The sequence below is a fragment of the Armigeres subalbatus genome, chromosome 3 (assembly GCF_024139115.2).
Source record: "Armigeres subalbatus isolate Guangzhou_Male chromosome 3, GZ_Asu_2, whole genome shotgun sequence".
Classification (NCBI taxonomy): domain Eukaryota; kingdom Metazoa; phylum Arthropoda; class Insecta; order Diptera; family Culicidae; genus Armigeres; species Armigeres subalbatus.
The window spans coordinates 404,681,365-404,699,950 of NC_085141.1; the positions used below are offsets into that span (position 1 = coordinate 404,681,365).

Genomic DNA, 18,586 nt, shown 5'->3' on the forward strand with positions numbered 1-18,586 from the left:
ATTTGTATAATTTAAAATTTTGAAAACAGTTTTATAATTTTGTTCAGCGGCGCAGCCGAAATTTTGGATAATATAAAGCTAGCTAGAAGTTTGGATTTGCTTCGAAATTCCGCGGAATTCCGTTAAATTTCGTTAAACGCTAGTTTTTTACAACGAAATTTTTGTAATTTATCGAAACGAAACGAAATCAAGAAATCAGATTTCGCCATGCTCAAATCCCGCGAAATTCCGCGGAATTTCGTTTCGAACCACCTGAAACGAAATTTTTCGAAATACCGCATTCGCTTACTTGTCTTCTCATACTTTTCTACTTCCTTCCATCTCATCTTCTCAACTTACAAAAACACAAGTTCTTCCTCTTCGCGGCCGACCAACAATCACCGTCCAACGCATGCATTTCGTCCTCAGCTTGCCGCACTTCTGGCTTGCTCTCCGACCCGCAACACCAATGCTCTGGCCGTCCAGTGTGCGCAGGTTGCTGGATGGGGTCCCTCCGAGGCTTCTCCGGCTCACGTTGACTATTTCCATGCTTCTTCCGTCGCCGCACCCAATTTCTGTGAGCTTCACCAGTTGTGTGCGGATCTCCGACAAGCCCCAGGGCACCAGGCTGCCGCTATCCCACTTCCTGCAAATATCCCTTGCTTGATCCTAACATTAGTGTATTGCCAAAAAAAAAACAAACTAAACGTAACAATATTTGTTTTTCAACGTACCTCAATATGTCCCATACTGTCTTATACTAAACTTTTCAAAACGCTTTATATGTTATATAACTCTACGGAAACGGATTCCTTGGGAAATTTTAGGCCGGAAACTTATACCTCAGTTGAATAATGGCAGTTTTATACTAAAAAGCGTGATTTTTCACCAAGAAATTGTTTTTATGCGAAAAATCACGCTTTTTAGTATAAAACTGCGATTATTCAACTTAACTATCAAGTCGAGTCAAGTACGAGACACTGAAGACAACCTCACTGTTGAGGTCGAAATACGTATCTGTCAAGATACAATTAAGTGGTGGAATTCAATGGGATTGTATAAACTCGTCTTATGACAGGTTAACTATACAAGTTTTATACATGTTTCCGTCCTAGAATTTCCCAAGGAATCCGATTCCGATTTTATTATCGAACCTTTAAAACGTATTGAAATGTTTAGTATAAGAAAGTATGGGAATTTAGTGGCGGTTTATTACTCACGGTAAGGTTGTGAGCTTAAGCCTAGGTGTAATGGGCGTCAGTGTGTTGGGTAAGAGTATCTCTCGGCGGCCGCGGAGAAGGGGGTTTGTCCGGACCCAGGGTGCATGATCGTGTGTTCCATCACCGGCCCCTTCATTCCTTGCTTGGAAGCACCTACCACTGTTGCCAAAACGATGGCATTCTCCACCATCGCTTTTAGGTCGAAATGAAAGGCCTGAATATATGAGACATATGAGGAGCACATCCGTCACCGCTTAGAAGCACACTCGAAGGATATGTCGCAGAATGAAATTCAATCTTAGGCTCACCGATCTCAGAAGTTATTTTACTCTACTCCAAGACAGCATGCATCCACATGCGGTGATCTAAGAGGAGCATCACTGTAGAACATAATGATTTGAATAATTTCAACAATTATTGTGTCACATATCGGCACGTTAACGTAAATCTGCTGCTTCACATCCACTTGTTCTTCACTGACTCAATTTAACGGGGAGGGTTCGTTTCGCCGAAACCCATTTGGCCGAATGTCACTAGGCCAAACAAAGTATTAGGCCGAAACCCATCCGGCCAAAAGTCATTTGGTCGAAATAATCATCCAGTCGAATAGGACATTTCACCGAATAGGTCATTAAAAAAGTGAGAAATGAGGAGTGAGAAGAGAGACATCTCAATTCTCATTCCTCATTTCTCACTTCTCACTGTAAAAAGTGAGGAGCATGAAATGAGTAGTGAGACGTCTCACTACCCACTTCGCACTACTCACTTTTCACAGTGAGAAGCGAGAAATGTGGAGTGAGAAGTGAGACGTCTCACTTCTCACTCCTAATTCCTCACTTCTTACTGTAAAAATTAGACGCGCTAAGTTTCTCTTTTTCGTTCACGTAAGGGCCACGTGCCACAGCCTGATATGTGTAAGGACATAAACGGGAACCTTCTTACGAACGAGCGTGAGGTGATCCAAAGGTGGCGGCAGCACTACGAAGAGCACCTGAATGGCGATGTGGCAGACGAAGATGGCGGTATGGTGATAGACCTGGGAGAACGCGCGCAGGACATAATTCTACCGGCTCCGGATCTCCAGGAAATCCAGGAGGAGATTGGCCGGCTGAAGAACAACAAAGCCCCTGGGGTTTACCAACTACCAGGAGAGCTATTTAAACACGGTGGTGAGGCACTGGCTAGAGCGCTGCACTGGGTCATTACCAAGATTTGGGAGGAGGAAGTTTTGCCGCAGGAGTGGATGGAAGGTGTCGTGTCCCATCTACAAAAAGGGCGATAAGCTGGATTGTAGCAACTACCGCGCAATCACATTGCTGAACGCCGCCTACAAGGTACTCTCCCAAATTTTATGCCGTCGACTAGCACCAACTGCAAGGGAGTTCGTGGGGCAGTACCAGGCGGGTTTTATGGGCGAACGCTCCACCACGGACCAGGTGTTCGCCATTCGCCAAGTACTGCAGAAATGCCTCGAATACAACGTGCCCACACATCATCTATTCATCGACTTCAAAGCCGCATATGATACAATCGATCGGGACCAGCTATGGCAGCTAATGCACGAACACGGTTTTCCGGATAAACTGACACGATTGATCAAAGCGACGATGGATCGGGTGATGTGCGTAGTTCGAGTTTCAGGGCATTCTCGAGTCCCTTCGAAACCCGCAGAGGGTTACGGCAAGGTGATGGTCTTTCGTGTTTGCTATTCAACATCGCTTTGGAAGGGGTAATACGAAGAGCAGGGATTAACACGAGTGGTACAATTTTCAATAAGTCCGTCCAGCTATTTGGTTTCGCCGACGACATAGATATTATGGCACGTAACTTTGAGAAGATGGAGGAAGCCTACATCAGACTGAAGAGGGAAGCTAAGCGGATCGGACTTGTCATCAACACGTCGAAGACGAAGTACATGATAGGCAGAGGTTCAAGAGAAGACAATGTGAGCCACCCACCGCGAGTTTGCATTGGTGGTGACGAAATCGAGATGGTAGAAGAATTTGTGTACTTGGGCTCACTGGTGACTGCCGAAAATGACACCAGCAGAGAAATTCGGAGACGCATAGTGGCTGGAAATCGTACGTACTCTGGACTCCGCAAGACGCTCCGATCGAATAGAGTTCGCCGCCGTACCAAACTGACAATCTACAAAACGCTAATTAGACCGGTAGTCCTCTACGGACACGAGACCTGGACGATGCTCGTGGAGGACCAACGCGCACTTGGAGTTTTCGAAAGGAAAGTGCTGCGTACCATCTATGGTGGGGTGCAGATGGCGGACGGTACGTGGAGGAGGCGAATGAACCACGAATTGCATCAGCTGTTGGGAGAACCATCCATCGTTCACACCGCGAAAATCGGACGACTGCGATGGGCCGGGCACGTAGCCAGAATGTCGGACAGTAACCCGGTGAAAATGGTTCTCGACAACGATCCGACGGGCACAAGAAGGCGAGGTGCGCAGCGGGCAAGGTGGATCGATCAAGTGGAAGATGACTTGCGGACCCTCCGTAGACTGCGTGGTTGGCGACGTGTAGCCATGGACCGAGCCGAATGGAGAAGACTCTTATATACCGCACAGGCCACTTCGGCCTTAGTCTGAATAAAAAAGTTTCTCTTTTTACAGTGAGAAGATAGAAATGAAGAGTGAGAAATGAGACATCTCACTACTCACTTCTCATTTCTCACTGCTCACTATAAAAAGTGAGAAGCGTGAAGTAAGTAGTGAGACGTTACACTACTCATTTTGCTCTACTTACTTTTTACAATGAGAAGTGGAAGATAAATACAGTGAGAGATGAGACGTCTCACTTTTCACTCCCCATTTCTTACTTTTCAAATGACTTATTCGGCCAAATATCCTGCCCAAAAGTTTGGTCAAAAGTTTGGATGTAGCATAGTCTCTCAGCCATAGATATCACAACGTTGATATAATTCGAAAAGTTTGCCTAATTTGTAATGGGCTTAGTTTTATGTTCTTGCTCAGCCAAAACCAAACATTTCTGATTGTTTGTCATAATTCCAACTGCAGAGTAAACAAATTTTTTTGTAGCTAATTATAAAATTATAACAAAATTTCCCTTACAATATTACTGATTTGAATGTAAATATACTGGGGTTGGGAGGATGCATCAGGGCATCAATGAAGTTACAATTGGACAATGAAGTGGTAGCCAATCGGAGTCAAGGAAGGGAAGTATTAATCGCTCGCGTCTATTACTTTTTTCTCCAACAGTTGTCATCTAGTTGACGCGCCCTTCTTCAAACAAACCATCCCGTGGAAAACTTGACAAGTATTGCAAATTTCATTATTCTTTTTGTTGGATCATTTTGCTGGAAGGAGATTCTCATTTTCCCGTGGGTTTCGTGTAAGTGTCTCTGCTTACAGGTCCACCACCCCCATTTTTAGCCCTTCATACAGCAATCTGTTGAATTCAAAATCATATTGAAATTTAACCTTACTGTCAAGCGGAACCGCATGCAGAGCAAGACTCTAGTCAGGATGGTGGCTTACTACATACATACATACATGCATACAATTATAAATTTATAACAAAATATGTATTTTATCACAAACATTGTAATAAAATATGAATGATTTTTGTTTCAACTAGTGTAATTTTGATACAAATTTAGATATTTTAATAACATCCTGCACCATATTTATAACAATTTTTGTTATAGAAATTTAGAATAACACAATTGCATACGCTGATATAATTTTGATATGACCTTCTACCACTCAAATGCATGTTTATCAGCCGAACGAAAAATGGAGATATCAGATATACTGATTTCTGAGTGGTGATAATAATTCTTTCGTCACGCTATTTGTGTTGTCACATATTTTATTTTCCTCAAAACTGTGGACGCCTAAAATAAGTTCCGTTAAAGGGCTCTAAGACTCCAGGCTACGTTTCTGCCTTTATGAATAAACTCTCTACGGAAATAAAGAGAAACCTTCATGTACTTGGAATGACCACAGACTCTGCTGTCCCGGATGAAGGGACATACGCCCAAACATTTCATTAGATTGAAAATGCTGTTTGGTCGAACAGGTAATTTGGCCGAAAAATTCGTTTGTCCGAAATGGTCTTTAGGCCTAACGGGTCATTTGACCCAAACATTTATAAGCTTCGTTTGACAGAACAGTTCATGTTGCAGAAAATTTCGTTTCTTGGTCAAATCATTTGTTCGACCAAACGAGATCTTCAGTCATATGATCCGCTCGAAAAACTATTCACATTGACGATCGTATGACCTGTATGTCAAATGTCATCTTTGGATATATTTGCAAAATGACCAAACATGCCGTTTCCGCTAAGTTGTGACTAGTTCGTTCGAACAACACTCACTCTTTCTAGCAGTTTTTGAATTATTTCAGAATTTTATTTCACCCTAGAATTCAAAGTATGTATTTTTGGTTTCTTTCTTTCTTCTGTAAGTTGTTAGAATTTGATTCTATCTATCTGTTAAAATGTTAAAATTTTGTTTGTTCATTTCATGTAGTTCGTGTGGAAACTTGCATTGCATAGTTTACCTTCTCCTGTCATGATTGAGGTGTTGATAAAATTTGAAGGTTTTTTTTTAGTTATAGTAGTTTGAATTTTGCCTTCAGAAAAGTTATGTTTGTAATTAAGCTCGCAAATTCTTTGCGCCAGAATTGGGCAGTTTTTCAAACAATCTACTAAATCTGGACGACTTCTTCTCCAAATTAAATCATTTGTAAAACTTTTACTGCAATTAACCGGATTCATAAACCGACAACTTGAGAAATAAGGAAGAAAATGAATCCAACACCCTCAATGCTGACTGAAATCATCGTAAGAAGAAATGTTACATTATCTATCTTCGTTCGCTGCATTATCTAAAAATACACAATTTTTTTCTGAATGGGTACTTCACTCTTGAATGTTGTCCAAAAAGGGCATACAACCTGGACAGTTAGTCATGATTATCTGGATGCAATTATGTACAACGATTTCTGACTCTGCGACGACTCTTTCAAAGCTCACATGACTCATCAACCATTCAATTTTTTATTCTTTCCTTTTTTGCAGTAACCACCAGTTCGCTCGTTGTATCCCAAGGAATTGAAACCATCCCACCTAAACTGTACGCAAAGCTCCCTGCCAGTAACGTTCCATTGCTTTGTCGCAGCAATAAGCCCGCCAGCAGTTGCACGTGAGTCATATCAGCCATCATTCCCGTCACAGCCAGTACACCAATAAAGGAATTTCATTTTATTTTCATTGCAGCGTCAGAATTCCTGGCTACGCCAACACCTACGACGTGCATGACCTTCCCAATGGAATCGAGTACTACGGGGAAAGTTTGCAACGCGGCGAGTGCGGGATCATGTTCAACTCGCTCAAGTCAACAAACGTGGGCAAGTTTCAGTGCAACATGACCGTCGGCGGAGAGGTCTTCCAGCAATCGATCGAGATTGAGGCCGCCCTGAGTCCGGAACCGACGGACATTACGATCGGCGAAGATGCAATCGTTGAACATGGGGCTTTTGCACCGAATCAAACCTTGCGGTTGACTTGCAGCTCGAATAATGCCAATCCGGCGTCTAATCTGACGTGGCTGTTGGACGACGACGTTATTGATCCTTCCTATCTCCAGCCAGTCCAAACCATCGAAGGCGTCGATGGCAAGGGAAGGAGAATTGTGTCTGTATCGCAGGAGTTAAATTATTTCGTCACTTTGAAGGATCACGGAAGGAAAATCGTATGCCGGGCGGACCACTTTGCAATTCAAAAAGGATTTTACCGAGGCTTTCTTCCGCTCAGTTTCCGATGTAAGTTGAATCACTTAATACTATGAGCTAAGCTCAAAAATAATCCGTCCATTAGTCATTCCAGAGCCTGTACCGACAATCAACATCGGAGAAAGCATTATCAACGTTACAATCAAAGCCAATCCACGTCCGGCCACGTCTTGGAAGGTCAACGATATGACGATCGTAGAAGGTCAAAGCTTGGGACCATATCAAGCCTACTACCCCAAAGATTTGGTAAATTGTAAACAATATTTCTCCTTAAAAGCAAACTCTTTAACATTACCATTTCATCGCACAGGGTTTCGGCAACTACCTGGTCCTGCTGAGGATCAACGAGCCAACGAACCAATCGGACCTGATTGAACTGACTGCCAGCAACGAGCTGGGATCGCGGGGGTACGTGATCCGAGCGCAGAAGATCGAACCGACCCCGGCCGCTCCCGGTCGGGGGACCACCACATTCTTCCTCATCAGCTTGTGGACGTACTTGTGCTCTGTGATAGTGACCTGTGTGTTGAGAATGCCATGAGCAAACTGTTCCTTTACCCAAAGCCGAAAGATGTTAACGCTCCTCTTGCGGATCGGAGACCTGTTTTGCTCGGGACGGTTGTCAGCGACAATCTGCGAGCAATGCAGGGCTCGTTCCCTTCCGCAGAGGAGTTATCAGTATTAATAATAGTGTTTCCTATTCGAGACTTATCGGGGAATTTGATGGATCGAGAGTTTATCTCATTTTCGGTTCGAATTTCCTTTAATTCGCTTGCTCTAATTTGATGTGAGGGCGTGCAGAAATCAGAAATCGAATGAACCATATTGCATTTAAAACCCCATGATTTATAATTGACAGAAAATGGAAAAACGGAAACGCTAATTATAACTCTTTTCTTTGAAAGTCAGTTTCACCTGATAAGTCACATTATCAATTTGTATGTTTTCTTTATTTTTTCTAGAGATGTTAAACTATAAGTGAAAATTAGTGTTAACTATTTATTTATTGAAGGTAGAATTAAACAGTGTCGACAAAACGAGCTCAGCCAATAAAGATTTCAATTCCTGTAAATCGGGAAACTAGCTGTCAATTTCTTGTACTGAATTTACTAAATTTGAGAAATTATCCTCGGAACGTTCTTTATTCCACTTTTTTGACCATTGTGGAATAAGCTGGAAAAACGATAGCTTGCTTTAGTGTTCAAGTACAGTTAGATTCTTTCCACAGTTATTAACTGTGAGGTTTCTAAGCCAGGTTACCATTTTTGCATATATCATGAGGCTAACACGATAATACTTATATGCCCAGGGAAGTCGAGACAATTTCCAATCCGAAAATTCCTAGACCGGCACCGGGAATCGAGCCCAGCCACCCTCAGCATGGTCTTAATTACATCTCAATTCGTATTTGTCCGGAATGAAGCACATGGGAATTTGGTTCCTTTGCTAATGGCAAGCACATACCTAGAAAATTCGAAAAGAGTGTAATCTGTAATGCATTTCTTCAACTATTTTCATCGAGATAGTTTTCCGTTTATTTTTATTTATTTTTTATATTTTATTTATTTATTTGGAGCAGGGAAAAGCCCCTAGGAGTGGAATCATACAAACATCCTTCTCCCAAAGGCTCCTCGTCTTTTCAACTTGAATACATCAAAAGGAACACTTCCAGTGAGATTTAATATCTCTTCGAAGGAAGTGCATTTCACTTTCATTTATCTTTAGTTATAATACTGATATGATATGGTGATAAGCATTGGGTGGTGGGCGTTGAGTTGTGGTGGGTGATGGTAGATGGTGGTGGCTGGTGGTGGCTGGTGGCGATAAGAGAAGATACAGAAAAATTGAATCATCAAGCGACTACTAGCTACTTAGCCAATGACTCAATTTTATATAATGTAGCGAGGAAGGTTTCTTCTCAAATCTTTTCTCATTCGCAGCTTGAAGTAGTTGAGATTTGGTGCTGACTTGCACAGGTAAGCAGGTAAATCATTGAACAGTTTACTTCCGGTATAGCTAAACTTTGTCCTGCCAAACTCAGTGTTAAGTCGACCTATCACTAAGTTTCCATTCTGCCTCGAATCCCGAACTCTTTAAACTCTCCTCAAGGACGTATTGTGATGTGTTGAATTTTCGTTAATAATTTTCCAAACTTGCATTAGAGATTGCGCGCTTTTATTGGAAGAATTGAGTCTTCACAATTCATTGTCGATTGTTGGATGTCTCCATGGTTTTCCGTTCAAACATCTATTCTGAATAACTTGTAGCTCTTTTTGTTCAGATTTACTTGCTGAATAAGATATTGTAGTCTGCTATTGAATAGTGCGCGGTATAGCCTGACTAATCACTTCATCGGTAAGAACTTTGCTACTGAGCCTGTTTACGTGGCCTATCCATTTAAACGACGGATCCAGCGTGAGTCCATGAAACGAATACTGGCTGTCTATGTGCTAATACAAGACAAAACAAAAAATCATCTATTTGTTCACAATGTAATAATATATTTTAAAAGGTCAGTGAACAGTGCTGTGAAATAATGCATTATGAAAAGGTATTTTTAAGTGATTAATTATTTTAGAGCGTCTTAGGGGAAATGCTACATGGTTAAAAGACTATTATTCTTCCATTTACTTCCACTATTCACTTTTTATGTATCAACAAACAGATACGTATTTCGTTTCCTACTTGGAAACTTCTTCAGTGTTTGTTGTCGATAACAAACACTGAAGAAGTTTCCAGGTATTTTAAGGTTGTTGTGAACAAAGGTTTCGTAAGGTTTCAATTAGAAACAGACCAAAAAATACAATACAATACTACAACAACTACAACGTTAAAAAAGCAGCTTATCGCAATTTTTCGAAAAACAAAATAGTAATTAATAGAAAGCTATTGCTTTCAGCTTTGTAATGAGCATAGAATTATTATGGGCACTCATTGGCGCCTATACTTTTGGAGCACTTCAATCAAAAAAATGTGAGTAATTTAACTAAATTTGTTAATAAAGTTAACTTAAGTTGAGTTCTGTCACCTATATTTGACATAGGCATACTATTTAAGACTCTGATAATGCAGTCTTGAAATAATATTGGGGTTAGCGATGTAATTGAAGCCGTACGATGCTGATCTAAACGCTTTGTCAAACAGCGTTTTTAAATATCAACACTCATGTTCAATTAAAAATGATGTAACAAAGTCAAAACTCAACAGAACTCCCTCAAATTTTTAATTTGAACTATACATAAGTATTCTATAAAATGAGAAAAATATAATTCCGACCGAAATACGAATTTCAATTTTTGAGGTTTTGGCTGTCTTCGAACCATTGTGTTGTGGAACCCCCGTTCTAAATGAACCAGGAAGGCTTTCACTATCCCGAACTCGAACAAGCTGATACCGGTTCGTGAGGTAGCTTACAAGTATTGATTTTGTAACTCTTTTAAAGCCTCAAACTTTCAATTTCGCAATCAGTAATCTGTGATCTATTGTGTCAAACGCTTTCCTAAGGTCGATAAATAGTGCAGCAGCAATTCTTTTGTGGTCTATAGAGTGTTGTAAATATCATCTACCAGATCACGACAAGCTGTGCGAATATTAAGTTGTAACGTTGCATAAACTCGGTTATTCTAGCAGCCAAGAGTTGCTCCATAATTTTATCCAGCGTGGATAAACATGATATCGGAATGTCGTAGCCAAACGATTTGAATACCTTCTCCGTGAAAAACAGGCTTTAGACGCCAATAAACAATCAGCGTCCTTCCGCCAGAAGAAACGAACACTGAATCATCTTCATTTATATTCTATGTCACCCTTTGAACAATCTGTCAGCCTACTGAGATTGAATTTCAAATTTTTCTCATTAGCTTCTTTGTATGCTAACATTTCAAATACCTACTACGATTGAATTTCAATTTCATTGCAAATGCTTTATTCTGGCTCCTTTTATTTCCCACACGGACGGTACTTGATAAGTTCACTTCTACTTCCTGATTTGAATATGGGAACTACTCGTGCAAGTTCGAGGCAGTTGGAATACACGCCAGTGCAAATCATATCGTTGAATACATCCATAATTAGTAGTGCAAAGAGCTGATGATGGAGTTTAACAACATTGGCTGGTATATTGTCGGGACCGGGAGAATTTCAAGAGGCTCGGAAGCCTCCTTTCAAGAGGCTCGAAGCCTCCTTTCAAGAGGCTCGGAAGCCTCCTTTCAAGAGGCTCGAAGCCTCCTCTCAAGAGGCTCGGAAGCCTCCTCTCAAGAGGCTCGGAAGCCTCCTCTCAAGAGGCTCGGAAGCCTCCTCTCAAGAGGCTCGGAAGCCTCCTCTCAAGAAGCTCGGAAGCCTCCTTTCAAGAGGCTCGGAAGCCTCATTTCAAGAGGCTCGATAGCCTCCTTTCAAGAGACTCGGGAGCCTCCTTTCAAGAGGCTCGGAAGCCTCCTTTCAAGAGGCTCGGCCGCCTCCTTTCAAGAGGCTCGGAAGCCTCCTTTCAAGAGGCTCGGAAGCCTCCTTTCAAGAGGCTCGGAAGCCTCCTTTCAAGAGGCTCGAAAGCCTCCTTTCAAGAGGCTCAGAGCCTCCTTTCAAGAGGCTCAGAAGCCTCCTTTCAAGAGGCTCGGAAGCCTCCTTTCAAGAGGCTCAGAGCCTCCTTTCAAGAGGCTCAGAAGCCTCCTTTCAAGAGGCTCAGAAGCCTCCTTTCAAGAGGCTCAGAGCCTCCTATCAAGAGGCCCGGAAGCCTCCTTTCAAGAGGCTCGAAGCCTCCTTTCAAGAGGCTCAAGCCTCCTTTCAAGAGGCTCAGGAAGCCTCCTTTCAAGAGGCTCAGAGCCTCCTTTCAAGAGGCTCAGGAAGCCTCCTTTCAAGAGGCTCAAGCCTCCTTTCAAGAGGCTCAGAAGCCTCCTTTCAAGAGGCTCAGAAGCCTCCTTTCAAGAGGCTCAGAAGCCTCCTTTCAAGAGGCTCAGAGCCTCCTTTCAAGAGGCTCAAGCCTCCTTTCAAGAGGCTCAAGCCTCCTTTCAAGAGGCTCAAAGCCTCCTTTCAAGAGGCTCAGAAGCCTCCTTTCAAGAGGCTCAGGAAGCCTCCTTTCAAGAGGCTCAGAAGCCTCCTTTCAAGAGGCTCAGAAGCCTCCTTTCAAGAGGCTCAGAAGCCTCCTTTCAAGAGGCTCAAGCCTCCTTTCAAGAGGCTCAGAGCCTCCTTTCAAGAGGCTCAGAAGCCTCCTTTCAAGAGGCTCAGGAAGCCTCCTTTCAAGAGGCTCAGAAGCCTCCTTTCAAGAGGCTCAGAGCCTCTTTCAAGCTCGAAAGCCTCCTTTCAAGAGGCTCAGAAGCCTCCTTTCAAGAGGCTCGAAAGCCTCCTTTCAAGATGCTCGGAAGCCTCCTTTCAAGAGGCTCAGAAGGCACCTTTCAAAAGGCTCCAAAGCCTCCTTTCAAGAGGCTCAGAGCCTCCTTTCAAGAGGCTCGGAAGCCTCATTTCAAGAGGCTCGGAAGCCTCCTTTCAAGAGGCTCGGAAGCCTCCTTTCAAGAGGCTCGGAAGCCTCCTTTCAAGAGGCTCGGAAGCCTCCTTTCAAGAGGCTCGGAAGCCTCCTTTCAAGAGGCTCGGAAGTAAGGGTATGCGATAACACAATTTTTCCTGACGAAACGAAACGAAATTAGAAAAGCTATTGTTGTTTCGAAACGAAACGAAATGAAATTTAGATTTACTTCCGAGACTTCGGAACGAAACGAAATCGAAGTCCATTTGATTTTAAATTTTACGGAACGAAACCAAATTTTTTTTTTTCGCGGAATTTTTATTGTCTGGTTTTTAGTATAATGCAAAAACAAATAAAAAAATTCGCGAAAAAAAAAAAATTTTGTTTCATGTTTTTTATATTGTTACCCAAAATGCCATAGGGGCCCCATACACGCTCCGACATGTTGTACAACTTTGACTCCACCCCCAGCAAATTTGGTTCGGTCGGAGTAAAGTTGGGCCGTCTGTGGGCAAGTTGTACGACGGTTTGACAGTACAACTTGCCCACAGACGGTCCGACTTTACTCCGACCGAACCAAATTTCCTGGGGGTGGAGTCAAAGTTGTACAACATGTCGAAGCGTGTATGGGGCCCCATAGAGATAATCTAGCTTGATTTTATAAACGGACATAAGTAACAGATCAGTTTTGGACCTGTTTACCATTTTCAAAAGTATGCCCCTCACCATAAACAACGTAAAAATATTCATCGCTCAATATTTCCAACAGACCTCATTAAAAATAAAAACAGCCGAATTTTTAACTGCAAATAACAGATTTCATATTGATTGGATCTGTTTACCATTTTGAAAATATTACAGATTCAAAGTACCACCCCTCCATTTCAATTAACATCTTGAATACATTCCCTAGGCAAATTTTCAACCAAGTTCATAAAGATTTATTGAATCTGTAAAACTTTCCAAAATGGCCTTTTCAACAGATCTAAGCAGTATGAAAGCTGTTGGTTGCAGTAGAAAACTCGCCTTATGTTTACTGAGGTCCGTTGGGAATATTAGACGAGCATTTTTTTGGTTATGGCGAGGGGCATTTTTCATCCATCGCTTTTCTTTGTGCCTTGGAAGATAAACGAAAATCGTTACTGCTAGATAAAAACCTTTTTTCATCACTTCACCTCTCACTCGCTTCGCGTGAGAACAATTAGAAAAAATATATGATACGCTGTGGTGAGAGTCGAGCCTTAAAAATAATAGCCGCTTACTCTAGCAACATTATCATGTTATCTGCATGTAGGCATTAGATTACAGTGGCCAGTCCCGGATCATGCGGGACAGTCCCGGGTTCAGCCTTTTTGCGTTGTATTGCCATTTGAGATGGAATATCTGTAACAGATTTGAATAATTAAGAGAAAATAGAGAACTTGAGCCTACTGAAGTTGAGGTTCGTAAGGGTCTACTGAAGTAAGGTAATTTTGAGTAACTAAACAACTCAAATCCCGAACATTGGCGTTTTAGCGCCCTGAAACAAAAGTTTTCATCGTTGTTTATTTGTACTGAGGATCAAGATTGCGAAAGAATTCAAGCTCCTATGGAGAAAATTACATAAATCTCGGGTATTTATTCAAAAAGACGTATGTGATTTTGTAAACAAAGATTCAAACGTCAATTTATCCAATCTGATGGCATTCCCACGCAAACCATCACCACAGATAGATAAGGGAAGCCTTCGGCTACCTATTGGTGTTGTTGGTTTGCGTGGGAGTTCCATCAGATTGGATTAATCGACGTTTGAATCTTTTTTTTTACAAAATCACAAACGTCTTTTTGAATAAGTACCCGAGAAATCAAGCCAAAATGGCAATTTAAATGCAAGTGTTTGGAATTTGAGTCAAAACGGTACGTGTTTGCTGGAAGCTAGGACATGATGTGACAATTAAATCGAGACTGCCATGTTACTATGGGAGTGGTTCCTTCATCAGTGGTGCCACCTGGAAAGAAGAAAGTGGAAACCTGAATGCGTTTCTGTTGAAGATACAGAATTGTACGCAGTGAGATTTAAGGAAGAAATTTATATGTATCAATTTTTGAGTAGCGAAGCCGAATTTTTTTATGTTCAAAAACTTGAATTATTAAAAATTCATTTCGAAATTCCGCGAAATTCCGTTAAATTTCGTTAAAAGTATGATTTTTCAGTCGAAATTTTCCAACTTATACGATACGAAACGAAATCAGAATATCAGATTTCGCCATACTCAAATTCCGCGGAACACCCTGAAACGAAATTTTTCGAAATACCGCATATGCTTACTTGGAAGCCTCCTTTCAAGAGATATTGATTATGTTAACCTTGAAGTATAACATTTCTGCTTCATAAAATTAAACATGGAAAAGAAATAAATAAGCGGTCGATTTTCAATATCATTGTTTTTACATACAGTACATCACTGCCTGACTTTTCGACATGGCAGCAGTCGATCGTTCGTTGGTCAGTTCAGATGTGGAAAAAGCTTTCTCATTTTTCCTACCTTAACTTCATAAGATAAGAAGGACGGGTGGGACGTCCCGTGGGATGACTTTGATGTGCCAGCGGAGGAACAAATTACTTTTCTACGTGACGGCTATAAGAGAAAATTTCAACTCTTCATTATCACTCATCGTAAACGTCATAGTTTTATGCGGTACGCTCTTTCGAATGGTTATTCCAAAAGAATTGATATTAAAATGAATTTTCTGAGTCATCTTTGACTGTTTGCTTTCCGCGTGAGAAACTGGCTTAATCTCACCTTGATCTTGGAATCGATGCGCCCACAAAGGTACTCTACGGTTGGAAATATCGCAATCGTGATCCCAGTAGTGTAGCAAACGATGACGGCATTAATGGAAACCTTCTTAGGACAAAGAAGAAACTTATTTGCATTATCGTGCCAGGAATGGTTAGATGGCGTCACGGTTGGGAATTCTATATACTATAATGAGTCAATCCATTTGAATCATTGCCACGCATGAATGGCGTGACAGCGAACAGATCCTTAATATTAGTGCAATCCGCATTTTATTGAGAAACTCTTTACTCTAATTTTTGTTTGTCTTGTTTTTTACGACGATTAGTCGGAATGGATGCAATTTTGAGTCAAGACAGGCTCAGCGTGCATTGCACACGCTTTAAATGAACTACATAAAATTTTGTCGAAACCGGCTCATTTTCATAAAAACGGGACTACTAAAAATTTGAGTATAAGATACTACTTCATTTCAGTGATATTTTCGTGAATGTTAAGTATGTTCTTACATCATTTTTTGATACGACTGATGGGAAACAAGTTTATCTAGAAAAATGATTTAAGCTCTTTTAGTGGAATGTCTTCAACTATCTTAGACGATTTTAGTACTTTCCATTTTATTCAACTACGTTTGTTGTCTTTTCAGATACGTATTTTAACTTCAACTGTGAGGCCGTCTTCAGTGTTTCGTCGGTCAAAATACGTATCTGAAAAGATAACAAAACGTAGTGGAATTAAATGGAAAGTACTGAACTTGTCTTAGACAGTTGAAGTTTATCTATCTATCTGAGTGCATTTTTCAACAAACAGATTCCTAGTTTAAAAATCATCATTTTATTGCAGTAGTATATTTTACTCAAATTTTGAGTAGTCCCGTGTCTTTTATGAAATTGAGTCGAATTCGTCTCAACTTTGAGTAGTTTACTTTTAGCGTGCGGACCCAAGTGACAGCATCGAATTTAAATCCAATGCGTAATGTTGGTAGCATACGTGCAGGCGAACCCGATTGCCGATACGACACGCTAAGCCTGACCCAGAGATCCATCCTAAGCACGAGAACGCGTGTTCGCGTTCAAAACGTTCTAAACACAGCACACTGTTCAAGAGCACTGATCTAACATAGCAACTTGTATCCTAGGAAAACAAATTCAAGCGCTACACATTTTCGTCTAGTAATCAAGGAATGTAAAATAACAACATTGCCAATGACAACAACATTATCCTCTCTTGTAAATGTTGGGACAAACTCAACTCGCAATAAACGTTTGTCCCAAACTGCAACAGAATAGGACAATGATCGCCTGCCACGCATTTTGAGAAGTAGTCGGTTTCCGATGATGTTTTTGGTTAAATTAGTATCAGTTATCATAGATTAGACATAAACTTAACCATCTGTTGACATGATTTGCGTTTTACTTCTGAAATATACAAGTTATCGCAGTTTGAAAAGTTCCCAACAATTACCTCCCCAACAAACATTCACTAGTTGAACTAACATCAGTGTGATGATTTAATTCAGCGCTGTGTTGAATTATGTCTGTACTATTTCTTATCACAAATTCTGTTCAAGCTTTGTTCACATAATTTTGGCGAAGTTATACAACGACAACATCTTATTTTGAAAAACAACTTTATTAACTGTTTTGTTAAACCTTTAATAAGCATTTTAACTAAGCCTCAATTCAGCTACATGCGAATTCTTCGAAAATAATGACGCATAGCAGGTATAACATAACACATCATCAAGATCTCCAATGGACGTATTTTGAAGCAATTGCTATTTTCATTTTAAAATTATCATTTTATAATCATTTTAAAATTTTCCTAAATCGGGTCTCGAACTGCTGTCATTTGATCATCCGCCGGTAACGTTGCCATCCGCGCCATCCTTGATTTGTTAGATATGGCTCACTCAATGCATAACATAAATAATCTTATTGCTGAATATGAATCATAATTGGACTCTTATTCAATAAGTCGATCTGTCAAACTACAGTTTGTTAATAGCTAACTATGTACAAGATTTTTATTTCAACCATTGTTCAGCCAGTCATAACCATCGCACACTAGGAAAAATACGTAAAAATAATGTCGATAAACGATAAAATAAAATCCGTCCTCAATGCTATTTATGAATTTATGAAAATAAAATTAATGTTTATTCGACCTTCCTCAGAATCTCTTGATAAACGGTTGCGATGTTATTGTCAAATGCTAAGATTATTCCAATTTCGCCGCAATAAAGATCAACATCAATGCGATAATATTGGGATTCCACACCAAAGATTCAATAATTTTCCGATGTTATTCAACGGCGTTAAGCCGGCTTTTTAATAAATTTAGTTCCGCATGAATGCATGATTTTTTTTCATTGCTCCAGCAGTTTTGTTCGTTATAATCTCCGACAGCTTAATAAATCACGAATATAAAAAGCATGTCTTGAAAATAAATCATTATTTTCCTATAAATCAAATTTTCCAGATCTAGAATCCAGATTTTCTCTCAAACTGAAAAAGCATAATGTTTTTTTCCACTGTGCGATAGATCAGATAAATGTGAAACCCAATGGTTAAGAAGGACAAAGGTTAAGAAGGATGTCTAATGCTTGCTTATTAACTTACTATTCAAACTCAATTCGACCACCCTTTCAGAGCATCACATCATAGTCGAACAGAGAACTTTAAAAATCATTAGTTCAGCACATTGTTAAACTTCCTAAATGTGCTGAAATGTGTAAGAACGAAAACGTAAGTTCGACTTCAAATAAAGGTAGTAAACAAATAAATAGGCCATGTCGAATATTAGTTAGATTAAATGCTGAAATGAAATCTGTCTAGCGAATTATTCAGCATCCATTTTATTCAACTACAAAGATCATAAATAAACAATAATTCAACCTAGATGCTTATTTGTAGCTTGTCGTTGTTTGTTGGGTTCTCCATGTTTGTTGCAAATAAAATGGAACGCAACAATGTCTTTATCCTCTGCAGATGGGGACAAAGAGTTATCGCTATTTTCTTTTGTCGCTTGTTTTTGCATTTTCAGCGACAATTACATTCCTTGCTAGTAATGGAGTGGGCATCTAACGGATAGAAATCAAGCATGCTCGTATGTTTTTGCATGGCTGCAAATCTAGGGAACCATCGTTACCATGATCGTTTTTGCTTGCGTACCAACCCAGTGCACATTGAACTGTGTTCAAATCTCAAAATTTTGAACACCAAGGCACGCTCTTGGCTCATGTTCTGTTCAGAATGCATCTCTGGCCTGACCTACTCAAATTTGTGTCGAATCCGAATCATTTGCGTTTAAAAAGGTACAATTAAAAAATGAGCGAAAAATTCTACTTCAATGAGAAGAAGTGAAAATTTAGAAAGAA

At 40.5% G+C, this 18,586-nt stretch overlaps 1 protein-coding gene across 3 annotated transcripts in view; it reads left to right on the forward strand.

Annotated features, from left to right (window-relative positions):
- LOC134227046 (fasciclin-3-like) overlaps positions 1 to 8,066 on the forward strand; it is a 73,179-nt gene extending 65,113 nt beyond the window's left edge. For 2 of the 3 annotated variants that reach the window (XM_062708253.1, XM_062708252.1), the window contains 4 exons: positions 6,263 to 6,386; positions 6,461 to 7,005; positions 7,061 to 7,221; positions 7,286 to 7,699. In XM_062708253.1, the coding sequence (XP_062564237.1) occupies positions 6,263 to 6,386; positions 6,461 to 7,005; positions 7,061 to 7,221; positions 7,286 to 7,516 (1,061 nt within the window). In that variant the 3' untranslated portion in view covers positions 7,517 to 7,699. Of the gene's footprint in view, positions 1 to 6,262; positions 6,387 to 6,460; positions 7,006 to 7,060; positions 7,222 to 7,285; positions 7,700 to 7,937 lie in introns of those variants that run through there. The other variant, XM_062708255.1, reaches the window with a different exon arrangement.
- The last annotated feature ends 10,520 nt before the right edge of the window (positions 8,067 to 18,586 follow it).